Raw genomic sequence first — 18,361 nt, 5'->3', positions numbered from 1 at the left:
TGTGTGAACAGCTGCTGTAAACAAAGATTCATACTTTACCTCAACAACCCTGTGGCATACTGTTTTAGTGAGTGGTTGACAGCACTGTAGGGATGGACAGAGAGGAGAGATTAGTGTGTATGTGTTTGTGATTATGGGGAAAAGGCTGTGTTCAATATATTGATTTCCTTATCTCTCTCTATTGTGTTGAATGGGGGCATCTCTAAAAGCTACCTCCAGATGGTGAGGGTCAGACAATGTTTTATAAAGAAAGGTATTTACTGTGAAATTAAAACACTAATAAGACTGTGATTTGCGGTGGAAAACATACCATGCACGATCAACACTTTTTTATTGTGCAAGCATGTGTTTGGAAAGCAACGTGCAATTATTTTCATTTAGTGTATAAATTCTATAAATTAAATTTATTAAATACCGTTATAATGGCGTCTAGTTATAAAACCCCAATTCCCGTCAGACTTTGCGTCCATCCTGCGTGTGTGCTCAGTATGCAAGGGATAGAATTTTAGAATGTTTGGAGGCGGAGAGACTGGTGGTAGGGTGCAACAGTACTGTGTTGGATAGCAGGAGGAGCCGCGGCTGCTAAAAGAAAGGGAAATGCAAAGACGCGTATGGACGAAGTGGAAGATTGGGCTTGGAAATAGATTAAGCAAACCATATATTGCTCTAAAAGCATAGCGTTTGGTTGGAGACGCAAAGGCTTTAAGCGCGGACATCCAAAGGAAAAGAGGGATTCAGCAAAGGTGAGAAGCCGTAGGCTATAGCTTACGAGATGTTTGATGTAGAAAAATGGGCAAACGTTCCAAATTGGCTTGAAGTTTTTTTTTTTATATAGTTAGCCTATATTGTATTTTGTTAGACCGATTAACGCATTCTGTTCATTTACCTATTCGTTGGCCGTAGTGATTACATCATTTATAAATAGTGTATGTTTTTTTATTAAAGGTGACCAATTCTGTTCCATTTGAAATGGGTGAGGTTTTGTGTCATACAAAAGACGGTGTAGCCTAACCAGTCTTTCGGTCCACGTTTCATCGCCACCTATGACAGTTTACCCCTAACACCTATTCATATGCTTTACCTTGATTTAACGTTTCGATAAGGAGTTTAAAACTGCCTCTTTGTCATTTATTTCCAAAATTAGAGCACTGTAGCAGCCTATAGCCTAATGGTTGCGCGATGAGGTGGGCGCTTAGAAAACCGGAGAAAGGTGAATAATAACATTTAGTCAGGCATAGTACACGCGTTTTAAAGTGATATACCTATTACACCGTAACACTCGTCGTTTTTGACGATGTTAATAAATATCCACACTTTTACGTTATTGCTTTTTACTATAAATGCATCGTGGGATAGGGACATCTATGTTGCTGTAGGCGGAGAAAGGGGGTCCTCTCATTTTGAGTTTTTCCCCCGTTCAGGACGGATGTGAATTGTTTGCGATTTAAAGCCACATAGGAAGGAAGGCGGATCAGTGAATAGCCTAGAGAAACTGAACGGAACCTTGCGAAGAATCCAAGAGCTAGGACCATCGTCTTGTTACTGTGTTATATACAAACTCACGTTCGGCAGATCATTGTAATGCATTTTCCAACGCTATAATTCTATCGGCTATGTAAACGGTTAATATTTGACCTATTTTATGTTAAAAATAAATAAATAATTATATATATATATATTTAAAAAAATATATATGTATATATATATATTTTTACCCCAAGCTTCTGTTTTTTTCAGGACTGTTTTCAGTGACCAGGCTCTCGGTGTTATTGGAGAGCAGCGCAACTCTGACGGAGTTTCACATGTTAATGTAATGGAAACAATATTCCAGCTCCCGTGTCCCTCAGAAATGTATCAAGGGGAGAAAAATAATTGACTCTTGAGGGTAATTTTATCAAGCAGTGGTTGAGTTTGATAGTGGATGCACTGAGAGCACTGTGCCCTGTCATGCACAAAGCTATGTTAAAACAACTAACTTGGAATAACACCGAGCATTCAGTCAAGTCAACGAGAAAGCCATGGAAAAATAATATGGAAAGTGTACAGTATAAGCCTCAATTTTGATATTTTTTTTTGCCCCAGATATTCTGCAACACCCCCCACCCCCACCCCAGAAAACTGCCTTTCTTGCCCACAGCCATTCAGAGTTTTCCCGGAGGGGAGCCTCAGTTCCGCTCTGGCTTTATCACAACATTACGGACAGCTGCAGTCAACTTGGAAAGACACACGTGGAGCCAACAAGATGGATACTGACATTTACAGTTGGCCCACTCTGGTTTGAAAATGTGAGGGCCAGGAACGCCCCCCCCCCCCCCCCCATGAGGAATAGCTGGAACAGCAGTGTCTCAAAATGTCCCAAACCAGTTTGCTGCAGGGGAAGCGCTTCTATTGCAGGGAGTGGGTCTTTCACAAGATCCAGCACTGCCTCCAGGAAAAAAACCACGGCCTGAATGGGCCCGCCAGCACCCCCAGCAAGCCGGCGGCGGCCCCCAGCCCTGGCGCATCCATCCCCGGTGGCTGCTCCGCGGCGGGCCCCGCCAAGACCACCGCCTGGGGGGTTTTGCTGGTGGGGGGGCCCGGGAGTGGCAAGACAGCCCTGTGCGCGGAGCTCCTGTGGCCCACCTCGGCGCAGGGCACACACCGGGGGCTGCAGCAGCAGTGCATGGCCTTCCACTTCTGCCGGGCGGACGATTCGGACACGCTCTGCGTGGGCGGCTTCATTCGAGGCCTTGTGGCCCAGGTCTGCCGGAGCGGCCTGGTGCCGGGGTACGAGGAGAAGGTGCGCGACCCGGCGGTGCAGAGCGCCCTCCAGCCCGGGGAGTGTGAGAGAAACCCCACAGAGGCTTTCAAGAGGTAGGTGAAGCCCGCTGCCCCGAGGCCTGCCCCTCCTGTCCTAGCTCCCATCCCCATTTTTACTGCTCACACACACGTCCTTTAACCCCCCCCCCCCCAGAGCAGCCCTCAGCCCCCCTATCCCTCCCCAGACCCATTGATGTACGGCCTGTGTTGTTTTCCCCTGGTGTGACGTGCCTCCCCTAGCTCATGGTTAAGGAAAGGTCAGTTATTTTAAGTGGCACCCTAGCTTAGGTGGCCAGAGGGGAGAACAACATACAGCCTCTAAGTGTGTGACGGAGTACACCGTGAGGATTTGTGCTGCGCACTTGAAACAAAGTACATACGGGACCATGCTTGGCCACTGTTTTTTTCTTTTTTTTTTTTTCTTTTAAGAGAGTGGGGCTTTAAAAGGGGTTTAAACCACCATGTGTATATGTTACTTGCACAACTTGTCTGCATGACAGGTCGGCCAGTACACACACACACACACACACATGGGATAGAATGCAGCATTGAACACACATTCTGCTTGTCTGGCCATCTGGTGATGCTTATTCTTCCTCTCTCTACATCACACACACACTAGGAAAGTAGGTCAAATGTTCTGTAAGGTAAATCATATTTGAATGTTCAAGTGACTAATTGATTTCCCTTTTCACCTTTTTCTAAAGGAAATTGCGCGGCTATTTTGCTGTCAGCAGGTAGTATAGACCTACGATTGTGTGGGACTTGCCTGTGAACTTTAACACAGAAGACAGGCCATGTTGTAGCGAGACAGAGGTCCTATTTTGGTCAGTGTCAAGGAGACGGAGAGTTTCTCGCAAGCAGCGTCCCTAGCCAAAGCCTGGTGTAAACAAGTACATCTCTTTACCGCCTGAGGTTTGGTTCAGGTGAAAAACAAACAATTCTTACCCCAAGAAAAACATCCCGGCCTTGTGTTTGTAGGGTAAACATGCACTCTGCTATGGTGAATGTCCTATCGCCATCTCAGGTGTAAAAGCTGCGGCCACTGTTGTACATAAAGACTTGATGCTATCAGGTTGCAAGTAAGATGGAATGTGGAAGATCTGTAGCCCAGGCAAGGTCCTCTGATCTGTCTTTGTGATCTGAGGTTTTCAAAAGGCAAAGCTAGCAATTCAGAAGTAGAAGAGGGTGTCCTTCTTACACAGTCCTTGTGGCCCAAATCTACTTCTGGCAAAGAGATTCCAGGAGGTTTTAAACCTATTTCACATCAGTATTATCAATGAACTACTAGGCTATGTTCTCGCTTTAATGAAGGAAATGTGTTGTGTTTGTTTGTGAAGGTCGGGCTCTCATTAAACAAGACTGGTGGAACTTTTTACCCATGAAGCAGTTACAAAACTTTAACGACACGTTGAATGCAAGGGAGGTTGGTCAAATTCCTCGGCCTTGTCGAAGCCAAACAGCTATGTTTGTCGATCGTAATCACCGGCTGTGTGTCAATACATTAAACCTGGTATATATGGTTGATGTGTACATCCTATGTGTTGCCTTGCCCTTCACCTTCCATTGTGTGTTTCATTGTGTGCCTTTAATCCATCTTGGTTGTACAATTCAAGCACCAGGATATATGGAACCTTGTCATGTACCTACGATGTGCATTCCCTCAATCCGAGGTAACTACAATGTTTTGACTAGAGTACTAACAGTGGAATTAATCTGACCTTAAAATGACCAAATACTCTCCCAGCAGCAGCTTCTTTAGGACCAAAGAGCTGACGTACATAGATTATATTAACTCAGCCCTTTGGGCACAAAAAGCTAAAGGCACTGGCAAATATACTGTTAGGGCAGGGTACACTTTTGTTTAGGTGAGAGTTCTTTGGGGTTTGGTAAGGTGATTTTAAAATGAGCATGCAGTTGTTTGAATCAGCCATCTGCTGTTAGTAAGGAAGAGCTGTGTCATTTTAACTGCCATAATCAAACTGAGTTTCCATGGCCATCTGATTACACGTCGTGTGAGTTTAGACCTGAAACGTCACAAGGTACCTTCTCAGACAGTTGGCTAACGCAGATAACATATTACTATTTTCCTCCAAATCAACATCAGCCACTTAATTTGATTGAGTCATTAATCACAAGACAAATGTTGTTAAATGCAGCACATACACCAAGTAAAACAAGATTATGTTAGGAATAGTTTCTCACACAAGGGCTTTAGGCAACGACTAGATTGTTTCTAATAATTGCAAATAGAGTTTGGCGTCAGAATGCCGCTTCTCATCTGGCGTAGTTCGGAGCTTATTCTCTTCCCTAGGATTACACTTAACCACCCCACCATGGAAGTACAATATTAAGGGACTAATTGTGAAGTTGGACCGGCGCTTTCAGTGCTTTGTCGGCCATCTTTTGACTGCTGCTAGTAGGCTGGGGACTGCAGAGCGGCAGTCGGAGTGAAACGAGTGGATGCTAATCAAAGATGAAAGAGCCGCGCGCCCTTCATGAGGTGCACGGCTGCGGAAGACTCACTGCAGATTAGGCCACTTTTTTTTTCCCAGGATCCCGCTGTGACGAGTCAGTCCCGGGCCAGCCAGAGGCGGCCTCAGCAACTGCAATGATGACTCAGCATTCTGAAGCAGGCCTCTCCGTCCACGTCGCTTTGACTCGCCGTCATATAGAGGTGGTTAGAGGACGTGGCTGGGAGGAAACCTGTTTTGCAATATGGCCATCACCATTTTGATGTAGTCAAGTAGGTGAGACCTCCAGCAGTGGTTGGTTATATGATCACAACACCCAACGCAGGTCATTAAGATGCTCCAGCTGGGTTATTGGCAGGGATCAGCCGATATGTTATTCAGAACTTTGGCTACTTTAATGTGGCGTCAATGGCTCTGCCCATAATGGAGCTACATAGCCTGTATTTGCATGGATACACAGGTGGTTATGGTTGTGTTATCCCCTAAAGAGTCCAAACTCTTACGTCAGATCCACTTTGTGACCAACATGGTTGGCTGGGCACAGGATGAAATTACATTTTAAAATCAATTTAGCAGTTTGGAGACTACATCTCTGGAAAAATGAAAAGACCACTGCACCTTTTTCTTTCCTTTCCAAAAAAGTTAAAAAGGAAAGTTTTGAGTGAGGAACAGAAGCGTTCAATTTGCAGTGGTCTCTTAATTTTAACCCTTCTGTTCCTCACTCAAAACCTTCCTTTTTGACTTTTTTTGGAAAGGAAAGAAAAACACACAGTGGCCTCTTAATTGTTTTCCGGAGGTGTATATGGTCTATTTTAGTATATACTATTATTCAAAAAAGTCAACAGTAAAATATCACATTGGTGGTAATATCAATACGGTTAAACATTGTCCCCCCCTGAATTTCTTTTTTGAGTATATGCATATGTAATCTTCACGTCAATACTACTGACAAATAAACCTAATTTAACAAATTACACTGAAAGATTATAATTGTAATCATTTATTCATTGACATTACTTCATGCATTTTTCTTGCAACTTTCTATCCATCTCTTACATCGACTGTGCCCGGGAGGTATTTTTGCATACTCTTATTTACAGTGCTGCTTCAGCTGAATCATGTACAAAGGCTTTCTTGCGTGCATCAAGTCCCCTGGCAGCATATCGATAATATTGAGTTGTGGGCTTTGACTCTAGAATTCTCTGGTACAATATGGGATTCATGGTTGACTCAATGAGAACAAGTTGGATAGGCAGTAAAGCAGCCCCATACCATAATGCCTCCGCCTGCTTTATCATTGGTTTGAGTTTTTCTGTGCACAGGCAGTGTTTAATTTTCTCCAAACATGGCATCTGAAATGGCAGCCAGACAACTCCACCTTTGACTAATTCATTCAGAGCATAATTTTGGTCTTTACACAGGTATTGTCTGGCAATCGTATGTCATATATTGATACAAGCAGTTGCTTCTTCCTTCCTGACCTCCTATGTAGGCCAACCTTGTGCATTTTCTTTTTGACAGTTTTGACTCATACACTTTGGCATTGATTGTGGCAAGAGGCCTGCAGATCCTTTGATGTGGCTCTGGGGTTCTATAAGCAACTTTCGGTCAGCTAGTGGTTGAATTCACCCAGTGTCCTTAAAAAAGTTGGATAGGAATACAAATTTAATGCAAAAAAGTTATATTCCTGCAACATACAATTTGATAATGAAAAAAGAAATGGAAAGATCAGGGTGTAGTGCCTGTCCTTAAATGTTTACAGACCCGTTTGCTGTGCACATTGGGGAAATGGGTGGTCACTGTGTGATGTAAAATCAAGATGCAGTTGATCTTCTGCCCTCTCAAAGGGTGTCACCCCTCCAACATTGTGTGGGATATCGGGCTTGTTCTTCTGTCTACTTCTGACTAGGGAGGGGAGACATTTGGATGTGCTTTGCCGAGCATATATGATGTCTCGTTTTTTGTCTGCAACACAGTGAAATACAGGACTGCAACACGGTGAAATACAGGACAGCGTCACAGTGAAATACAGGACATCATCTGTGTGGATACTGTGTAGTGTGTCCCATAGTCACATTTGAGCGGTGTTCTAGAAAAACAGGGTTGGGGGGTTGTTCAGTTGGAGATGAAATTTCAGATCCCACTGACAGTGTTGAATAACTGTCCGTCTGGCTTGGAATGCACACCTCGTCTGGGATGGAAGAACTTATAGCGGTTGGTCATGTCAGAGGTTAGGGTTGAACATGTTTGTTCTTAAACTAATATCTTAAATTTTGTTCTTCAGTGTTCTGCTTTTCAGTCATTTGAATTTTGTTTTTGGGGGGTATGCCGAATTGGACTCTATTTTGTTTGTTTGAAAGGGACTCCAAAAGCTCAAGATAAGCTATGAGTGGTATTAAATTATATCATTTTTGTAACATTTGCAACTTGTCAAACTCCTATCATCAACTGATTTCAACCAATGTATGGATGTGAACTGACTGAATTTGATGTTTGAATAGAATGCTGTTATTTTTGCAGTTAATTTCAGACTAGGACATCATTGCTTTAAAACTTTCTGGGTAGATGGCTAAAACAATCCATAAAGGTCCACTGTATTCTTCAAATGTATTGCCTTTTCACAATCTTATAATAGCACTTGCAAACCATGGTTAACAAAATGATTATATCCAGTCATGATGTTACTGTCCAGAATGTTGTAGCATTCTAAATCGTCTAGATTGTTATTTATAAGAATATTGTTTATAGTCAACCACCCAACCTTTTCTTAGATACCTGCAAAGAAAAAACAGCCAAGTCGTAGTAGCATTCAAGCCATTTATACATGCTGTTTACTCTCTTCCTAAGAAAACCGGAATGCTGCAGCTCAGAAAATGCTTTGTTGAAAAGCACACATTCAGTGAATCAAGTCAACCAATCCATTACTCGTTGCTACTGCAGGGAGGAGGGGAAACCGCCCATAGAGATATGAAATCTGGACCGAATAGCTTTATGCCAAGAGAGATCTTGATAAACAGTGCAGTTCATCAGAAAATGTCAGAAATGGTTTTCTGCTAGCAGGGACTTGTGGGCTTGGATATGCTGTTGTTTTTTATCTAGATATGTTTTTACTTTGTTCTACTGCACCAGTTTACATTTCAGGGTGTTCCACAATTGAGATTTTTCTGTTGTTAACTCTTTTATCAATTCACCTCTGCATGCACACAATGTGTAAAGTGCTTAAATTTTCACGTCTTTTTGTAACTACTTACATGGTAGATTGTTGTTGGTTTTCGTTTCACTGTTTTGCACCAGTGATGCCTCTCTGAGCCTGGCTTGTCTCGGGTTTCTTCCCTTGTCCCTGTCATTTATAGGAGCCAATATCTGCATTGCTTGCTCTTGTGGAGTTTTAGACTTGGTGTCTGTTTTAGCACTTTGCGACAATGCCGATGAAGAAGGGCCTTTAGGAAATGAATTCGATTGATACATGAGATGAAATGTGTGAACAAAGACACTGCTTAAACATTGCTATGGCGAGTCTGAATGAATTCCAGTTGTAGTCTTTTCCTGCTGAGCTCACCTGAATACAGAGCCGAGCAGGCTTTCACTTTCAAAAGAAGTCTCTAAATGAAACAACCGAGGCGCTCCATTCAAATGAATCCTCTCAATGAAGAGGGTTTCATTCATTTTATACTGAGAACCAGGGAAATGCAAGTTGATATTGCTTTTCAGTGGGATCTCTGATGTGACTAGTGGACTTACCTGCTGCTCTTTTCCATTAATAAACCGGTGTAATGGCTAGACATGTAAGTTGGTCCTGAACCAGTTCCTCTAAGCCATTGCATGACTAGGGAATTTTCAGGCTCAGCGCCCACTCCATAAAAGCGGCTCAGTAACTGTGTGGTACGTGGGCACAGTGCCCAGTGCTGCCTCTCGGTCCAGACGTCTTCACTAAACGTCACGCTGAAGCCCACTTTGCACAACGTGGCCCGGTTGGGAAAATTTAAACTGCAGAAAAAACAGATGGCAGGTGAATTAGGCGGGTTTCGTGTCCTCTGTTTTTGTCAAACATTATAACTGGCATATGCTCGGAATCTGGACCACCAAAACAGTGTGTATTAAGTTCTGAGGCCCAGGAAGTGACAGAAATACACTCATCACTGGCTGAGGAATGTTGGAAGTTAGTCTGGCATCCAGTCGATTGTTGTGCTCATTTCATGCCCCTGTCCCCTTCCTGCAGGAAAACCAGTTGTCAACGTTTCTGAAAGCAGTTGATTTTGGGGGGAAAGAATGGCTCTTTGTCTCGTAACAAGGCCTGCTTCGCTGCCACTGTGAATTTGTTTGTCTCTGCAGACAGCATGGCTGCAGTAGCTTGCAACACACTGACTATGCAGATGGACATGACTCTTGGCTGGTTTCCCTGGCCGTTCAGCAGATTCACCGTAGGGTCGCAGCCGTCAGAAAAAGCGATCTCTGCAGGATTTCTTTGAGAGGGGATGACGTAGCGACGGGGTTTTGAGGTGGTCGACTGTGCGTTGCCATTCTTTTATCGCACTCAAGAAATTGAGCTGCTGCAAAATGGAGGGAGGGTTTGGCCCTTTGGTGTTGGGCCGGCCCTCTGACTAGAAAGCAACATTTATAGGACTCTAATTTGGGAATCAGCGAGGGCATGCATAACTAAGGTGTGTTTTAGTGGTGGTGGGAATTCACAACTCCAGAACTACAGTCACAAGACTGGAATCAGGCTGTGGGAAGCACTTAAGTCTTGCCAGCGCAAACATGTGGTTGGAAAATATGAGGAACAGATAGAGAGCTGCCTTCATGTTATCAGAGCGTTTATGCACGCAGTCGTTCTGCGCATTATCATTTTAGGAAACCGGTCCTCACTTTTCCCTTTGGCTTGCACGCCGATGTTGTTTCAAGGTTAATGCAGCATTTAAATCCTTCTCTTTGTGGCTATAGCCGAGTATTGATGTGGTTTAATCATAGCACATCAAGGCTTTGCGTGTGTGATGCTCAAGCACAGACAATGACTTTGAACAACTCTCAAAATATTTTCCTGGCTATTCCAGACAGTCGTTTTGATCTTATGGCATTCTGTTGCTTTTCTGGTAGCTGAACAGTAGATGGGAAGACTGAGTTTTGAAGATGACACTGAAAAATGTTATACACGCAGACATAAAATATATTGTCGTCAGTGCAGGCGGGCAATCTTCAGCAGCGTCAGTTGGGTGTGGGAGGTGTGAGATTTCACCGGGAGGTCTCTAAACATCTCTTCTGGCTTGACCTACAGGTGCGTTCTCCTCCCACTCCTGAGCGCCAAGCCGCCGCAGCAAGCCCTCTTCCTCCTGGTGGACTCCGTCGACGAAGGCTGTCAGCTGGGTGAGGGAGAGCACAGGTCTTCGGGTTCCGACTCACCCAGGACCATCGCGGAGCTTCTGGCCAGTCACCATGAGTTCTTCCCGCCATGGCTGCTCCTCATCTGCTCTGCCCGGCGACAGAACAAGGCCATAACCAAGCTGTTCACAGGTAAATGCTTGCCCCTTGGTCTGTGGGAGCTCCATTCAGACACCCAGGTGAAGAGGTTGATGGGTTTTCTGAAATGCTTATTTTTCTTTTTTCCGTGATCTGTCTGGTGGTGCTTTAGTATTGTATTTGTATTTGCTCCATGTGGAGTTTGTCTTGTCACCAAAAGCAGGAAAAGGTATTGCAAAACATATTCTTTAGACAGCACAAAGTGCCACAAAAAACTAACAATTAACAGGGATTGGGCATCTTGTATCGCTGGTGTGTTACTTGTACCAAAGTGAAGAAAACAGCCTTTGAGCTGTTTTTATTTGAATGCATTTTCTTGATGAAGAGATATATCTTTTGGTTTTCTGTAAATCAATTATAGCAAAAGCTTGGTCAATACAGTTATATATTTAAACTCCTATTGAGCAGCACGTTATTTCATTTTCTTCCAGACTATTTATTCTATTACGTGTTGCGATAAATGTTAGCCTTTTCCGTCACTATTAATCAATGCACATGTCATGCTACACTTTGGCTCAGGGAATGCTAATTCTGGAGACATTTTAACATCATGAAATGGAATAAGGATTAGCTGCTGTCGCCGAATGCCTAAATATCACAATGCCTGGCAAAAATGGCTGCTGCTCTATTCACTTGACAAGCTGAACTTATCTAGTTGTCAGAATACCAGCCCACACTTGGCTGATGAGTAGAGACACTAGCGTAACCTTAATCAAGCCAGCGAGAGTGTGTGGGAGTGATACACCTTGCAGAGCCTGCACTCTTTTGCGTCCCCTTTTACCTCTCTGAACACTACATGTGAGGGATTTGGGTACCACCCCCCCTTGATGTCTGAAACATTATGTAACACCCCTGTTTAAACAGCCCAGTTTATTCTGGGCCCTGCTTAGAAAATGGGTTGAAAATAACAGGCTTTTCTGCTGAATAGAATTAATGTGCACATTTAGGTGTGTTTACTGCTGGCTACGGGCAGGGTTCACACAGGGTAGCTGTCACTTCAGCTGAGATGGTTCAAACCACGCTCACCGGAGAGCATTGCTCAGCTCGGCTTTTATCCGGGCCCACGTTAAACGAGTGGATGTTTCAAAATGGACTCGGACAGTCATATGTTTGATCACCTCCGTGAAAAGGTTTTTCAACTTGGACTTCTTGGGAACACGGTAGAAAATGTCTGAAGAGGAATGGGGTATTGTTTCAGTCTGTTTAAAGTGTTTTTCAGTCAAGTTGATGTGATGATAGAGTTTGAAACATCCTGACATTGCCACTTCCTGAAGAGAATTGCGCTGTTGTTATAGTAACAAGGGTTTCCTATCGCTAGATCGGTGCACAGGTTTTTCACTATTTTCAATTACACACATTGGTTAACTAGAGAGAAATACAGCGTACGTATGCTGTTAACAGCTGGTTGGTTGTATTACAAAACATATTTTGGCCTTGTGATCAATGCTGTGGTGACTGTTCTGTCAGATGCGAGATTGTGAGGGATGCTGTTTTAAATTGTCTTTTTGGTGATAATTGTTTATTCAAATGTATGCAGTATACAGTCATGCATATGTTAGTTGTTATTTTTTAAATGTAGTGATGCTATCAATATAATATAACAACAGCAAATTTAAATATAGCATAAAGGGTTTGTGTGTGGTTTAATATTATTTTGTTCCTTTGAAATTACTGATAATATTGATGTGCCAAGTCAAACGCATCCCAATAAACATCTTTGGAGATTCAGTAATGCTTTATTATCCACAGCGAAGGTGTGAAGCCCTTTCATGGCAGGGTTATGTAAACTACTGTACATCAAAAACAAAGGATTTATTATATATGTAAGTCCTGCATGGAGAAAGAAATGTACCGTCGTTGGGAAGCCTGGAGAGCCATTACTTACCCATTAAACAGTATTGATCAAACATAACATAAAGGAAAAATGAATAATAGCTTTGTCGTCATATTGCAGGACATACATTCTGTACACGATCACACTGACTGAACTTTTTATACTTTACTTGTAAATCTTTCTGTATTGTTAGTGGAAATATAGGTATATCAGGGAGTTCAGATTGCCCCTAACCATATGTCAATATCAGTTGGATTTCATTTGATACCAGATCAAAGGTTGTTACACACCAACATTGTTAGTTCCACACGGTAATCCTTTTTAGGAAGTTGTTTCCTGTGTACATAGTATGGATTTTCATGATAACTGGTATTCTTTCTTACAGGTAACTTAATGCTTTGAAAGCCGTTTGTTTTGTTTGATATGGATTCACCTTGGAAGAATCAGATAAAAAAACGGTTATTTGTCCTTTTCTGTTTGACTCCCATCGTCTCGTTCTGATGAGGGCCAAGCCCATTTCATAGCCTGCTTGAAATGCCAAACACAGAGAGAAGTAGTTTTAAGGTGGAAAATGGACAATCTGTTCATGGTTTTGACCACAGCTGTTGTGCCGTCAAAGAATCAAAGTCTCAAATTAAGTGTCTTGTTCTGCAGAGTTTTGTCTCCACACCAGCAGAATGCAAACTCAAGTCCCTTGATGTAGTTGAGCGAACAGATTTAATGTCGTCATTTGTGCTGAGTCTATGCTCAGTGTGGTGTGTTTTACACTTCGTCTGCAACCATTCAGCCCTTCAGCCCACATGCCTACTTTATCCCCCACTAAGGCACGTCAGCTTACAATGACCACTTTGAGAATATTCACAATTCCCGCCTGAAAGAAATACACCAAAAGACTTAGTGGTATCAATTTGAGGCCCAGCATACTCTAAAAATACTCTAACGTGTCGTTCACAAGGCCAGTTTGTTTTGACAGAGGCCTGCCAGCGTCCGGCGTCACACTTCGCTCAACATTTGTGCCTTTTGGAAATAACCCTTTTTACCTGTGATGAGGTGTAACACCGAGGAGTGATGAGGTGTAACACCGTGCACGCTGTTGGCGCATTAGTGCGGTTTGGAGAAGAAATTAAATATATTCAATAAATTCAATAAATAATCCAATATATTACCTCTTCACTCCTCGGTAAAAGGAACAACTTTTCTCCTGGCTCTGAACCGTCTCAAAGGAATTCCGTTATGAGGATGACTCAAACTTGGAATTCCAGAGTACTTGCTTAACGATTCCTCCTGTCTTTTCTCTTTCTAAGAGGAATGTGCTGTTAGGGTTTTTAACACCTCAGAGACCACGCAGGAAGAGTGAGCCGCTCCGGCTTGCCAGGAACTTCTCATCCGCTCTGCTAATGCCTAACAAACAAAGAATTTGCCGTTTGCGGATAGGCTGAAAGAAGTGGGTTTTTGAGGAATCCTTTTAGGCTGAGTCAGATTGTGCAGAGTCTATTTCATGAAACCCCTCCGTGATTGTTGTGTACTGAATGCTTGTGGAAGTCTGCCGGAAGAAGGGGCATCAAGTTAAAATGTGTTGCAAGGCTGCGTTTTTACATTGTGCGTGTGTGGGGGCGGGGGCAGGCTGCTGTGAGTCCAGCCTGCTCAAAGTGACACTAGTAGTGCTCTCTAGCTCTAGCTAAACAAATTTGCTAAGCTAACAAGCTAGCTAACTGACTGGCGTGTTATTTTGCTGGCAAGATGGCTAATTTCACTACTACGCTGCTGGGTGGCTAGCCAGCTAATGTTAATAAAATGAGAATGTGATGAGTACGGGGTGTTATATTCTGTACCAGAAGCTCTACTTCAAATGTACTGTGGCATACTGTAGTACAACCATCTGAAAATGAAAAAAAAAAAACACTGCAGATGTGCATACGTATTTTTTCATTCTAATCAATACATTTTTTTTGAAGAAATGTAAACTTTCAAAGCCAGGAAAAATAAAACAAACATAATTTTGGAAAATGACCAACTTTTATGTTTTGAAAATCAAACACATTTTACAGGGCCCAACTTTTAACAGTTATTTTACCATGGGAAACACTAAGGACCATGAGAAAGACAGAAGAATGTACCTATTCAAGATTTTTTTTTAAAACTTGCAAACCTTGCAACATGTTTCATATCTGAGAAGTTGCACTCGTGACCAGAAAGGTTGGAGCCCCCTGAATTATGTAATCTGAAACAGACGTTTCCCGGACTGTCTGGTTGCCATACTGTCCGTCAGCCCTTCTGCCTTTTGTAGGGTAGCGCGGGCTTCCTGTTGTTGCTCACACGTTGAGGTCGTTAGTGAAAATGACTGACTAATCATTTGAGAACTAATTGAGAATGCATGATGCAGCCTTGGTTTCGACATATCTGTAGGAGCACTGAACTGTAATGGGCACCATCTGCCCAATATATTTCTCTGTAATAACTTGGCTTACACTCACGCACACTCGGTAAGGCATTTTCCTTTTGGCTATACAGCAAATGGGTTTTAATATGGGCATATTTCAGTTTTCCCACTCAGGGATGATAATTAAGAGACTAAACCTTCCAGGGGACATTCTTCTGCCTTTATAGGAAAACTGTATTTTCCACATTGATTCATTGGACTCTAAAGCACCAATATTTTGGAATACAGTAAATCATTTTTTACCATATACCTTTACCTAAAAAATTGTATTTCGCATACAGCAACTAATGTCTTCCAAATCCAGTACCTTTTCTTTAGCAGTACTCATGCTTATGCTAGCCACTTCCAGGCGTTCAACCCATCCATCTCCAGTGTTTTTGTTTCCTTCCAATTGAAGAGAGGCTTAAGCCCACCCGAGTGAGAAGGTGCGCCTCCTCTTCCTCCTGCTCTGCTCTGGCCATGAATGGACCTTTCTCCGCACTGGGGCGGTTGACAGTCCTGATTTACTACAAGTGACCAGAAAGAAAAACGGCAGGCCTGTTTGAAGTGGCCTCTCTCCATTCTTGAGACCGCATCATGGCTCTTGGGCCAACAATCAGGCCAACCATCGGGCCAACCATCAGACCGGGCCAACCATCGGACCAACCCTTTTCCACAGACCCCAAGCAAGACTCAAAGACTGAGCGGCAGGGCATGGAGGTCACCACTCGAATGTCTCCATCCTGAGAAATAGTTTTCTTCCCATTTGGGCAAATGGAGAGGCCTCATGAGGAGCGGGAGGGGGGTGCTCAAGATATTCTGGCTTGCTGACAGCACAAATACATCTGTAAGGCTAGAAGTCTAGGATTGTTTATTTTTTCTGTGCTGGGAGTGGATCACTCCCCGAAGAGGGACAAAGATGGTGTTCGAACAGCTATCTTTATAAACCAGCAGACTGTAATGACATTGTCCTTGATTTAGGAAGCTTGGATGTAGTGGTGGGTGATCTAACAGCATTTGAAATGGGGGTGATGTCAGTGCAAAGGACCTTTCAAATAGTTCAGGGCTTGATGGGTGAACCACTTATTTACTAAGAAGGTGTAGCAGGATTTGTAATTTCCACTTAAAGAAGCATTCGGGACTTTGGTGAATGACAAAAGCATTTCCCATTTAAAGCTGAATGTGCAATATTTTGTTTATCTGTGAACCGTCCATAAGTAGAATCACTATCATACCTGAGCTACCTGAGAAAATCCAAGTAAACGATCACATTACGGACGAGCATGTCGTGTTCATATTAGAGACACTACTCTTGGATTACTTTTAAATTCATAACGGTTGGATAATTAACATATAGCACAGCTTGATTATTTTAAACCGTGATTACATTGCCCCGATTAAGACAGAGAATGACTGTATAAATTAGCCTCTGCACGCATAAAGATCGATATGACATCTCAATGCGTTCCATATTATGGAATTAGAATGAAACATGTAAGGAATGAATTACGTGTTTAACAAGGAATAGTGTGTTGGCAACAAGCACTCATCCAGGCCATAACAACACCTCATTTCTAGTTGCGTATCCGTTGCATTGAGGCATGAATCTATTATTCTGAACTCAAGAGAAGTAACATCCCTAGTTTACCTTGGGTGCAGAGAAGTGGTCTTTTAAGCTACAAATGCAGGTGCATGTAGTTTGTTTCCGTACCTGGCCTGTTAAAATTGTCCCAATAGTCACAGGCGACATTTGCGTGTGGCCGTGTTCACATTTGCAAGACAGTGGACTAGATTTGAAGAACCAGTGAATTGTTAGGGTCACCAGGCAACGCGTTGGAGAGCCTCTGTGGTGGACAGGTGGAAAGCCCTGACATTTTATATAACAATGTGAAAACTCTGCTGCCCTCTGATGTTTTTGTGATTAGTTAGTTCTCAAAACAAGCCGTTCTATGACAGCAGCATTTCTCCTTCAGTAATGATTTGAAGCAAGACAAACACAAAAACCACAGAGCAGTTAAATCCTTATTTGTCAGGTAATCAATTTAAATGACTGGAATAGTCTAGCCCAGTCATATTATACTCCGATAGTAAGCAATGGGTTAGAAGCACACAAAGGTGAATGTAACACCCATTTGTGGCCAGCTGTGTAAATTCTACACTGATTGATCCTGCAGTAGATGTTGAATTGAAAATATTTTAGATTTGTTTTGAGGCCTTTATTTTAGTTTATTGGTTAATGACAGTGTAAAGCTAGTGATTTTTTTTTTTCTACTGAAATACTGGATTGGAAGACTGGATTCAAACACATGCTTCAGTGGCATATCTGCCCCAGAGGCAGTAGGTTAGACCCCTGGCCAATTCTAGGACACCCTATTGGATTTCTTTGAATGTCTGTAATAGGAATTGTGAAAGTAATCCAAAGGAATTATGAATGTAATCAGATTACGTTAGCATGTTCTTTACTTGACCGATTACAAGTTTGTACAGGTGACTGTAACGGATTGCATTACACACAGAAGTAACCAACCCACCACTTGCCTAACTCTGAGGCCGTCTTATTGTTAAACATGAATCAGATGTAGGTAGTTCGTTGTTAGCTAATGACCTGACAAAGGCCAATCAGCTGTTAACATGTGATTTGGTGTTTGCACACACAGACTATGCGTCAGGCTTCTATTCCTGTGTGCCGGTTAGCCTCTGGGTCGGCCCTGTTGAGCGCTTCTGGCTGGTTAAAGACAAGGCTAATCCTCCTGAATACTGTAATTTACCACGAGCCGTCTGACAGCCAAGCAAATTACAGGTCTTCCTGGTCTGTCTATAACACCTTTGGTGCTGCATGGCAGATACATGTCTCGAGACAGATTGAAGGACGCCGTGTATTTTCGCGTCACTACGCATGCGATGCCCTAATGGTGGGCAGCATGCTACTCCTAACCACCTGGGCTTGGTAGGCAAGATTGGTATTATTTTTATGTTTCTGCATAGAAAGGCATGTTGATTCTTGCTTCAGCAGAGGGATCTTTAATCACTGCCGGGCTTAATTTAATCTGAGGAAAATAAATACTCTACCTTGTAATCTCCGGCGTGCCATTGATTCGCCTTGCTATATGGGGTAAAGTGTGCTAAAGACAGGGTGGTATACTGTAGTCTGCCTCCAACTCGCATGCCAAGAATAACTTTGCGAGTACCTGATTTTGCAGAGAACTCTGTGAACATTCCATGGGCTGAGTTTTGAATCTGTTGTGTGGACGTACTAACCACAGTCGTTCTAGAACTCTGTGAACATTCCATGGGCTGAGTTTTGAATCTGTTGTGTGGACG

At 42.9% G+C, this 18,361-nt stretch overlaps 1 protein-coding gene across 2 annotated transcripts in view; it reads left to right on the top strand.

Annotated features, from left to right (window-relative positions):
* The first annotated feature begins 498 nt into the window (after positions 1–498).
* ankrd50 (ankyrin repeat domain 50) overlaps positions 499–18,361 on the top strand; it is a 30,158-nt gene continuing 12,295 nt past the window's right edge. Inside the window, exons 1-3 of one of the 2 annotated variants that reach the window (XM_013133594.4) lie at positions 499–743; positions 2,083–2,853; positions 10,546–10,781. In XM_013133594.4, the coding sequence (XP_012989048.1) occupies positions 2,351–2,853; positions 10,546–10,781 (739 nt within the window). In that variant the 5' untranslated portion in view covers positions 499–743; positions 2,083–2,350. Of the gene's footprint in view, positions 744–1,737; positions 2,854–10,545; positions 10,782–18,361 lie in introns of both variants that reach the window. The other variant, XM_013133593.4, reaches the window with a different exon arrangement.

This window comes from Esox lucius, chromosome 4 (genome assembly GCF_011004845.1).
Source record: "Esox lucius isolate fEsoLuc1 chromosome 4, fEsoLuc1.pri, whole genome shotgun sequence".
Classification (NCBI taxonomy): Eukaryota; Metazoa; Chordata; class Actinopteri; order Esociformes; family Esocidae; genus Esox; species Esox lucius.
The sequence above is the reverse complement of the archived record's forward strand: the minus strand, read 5'-3'. Positions and strand labels throughout refer to the sequence as shown.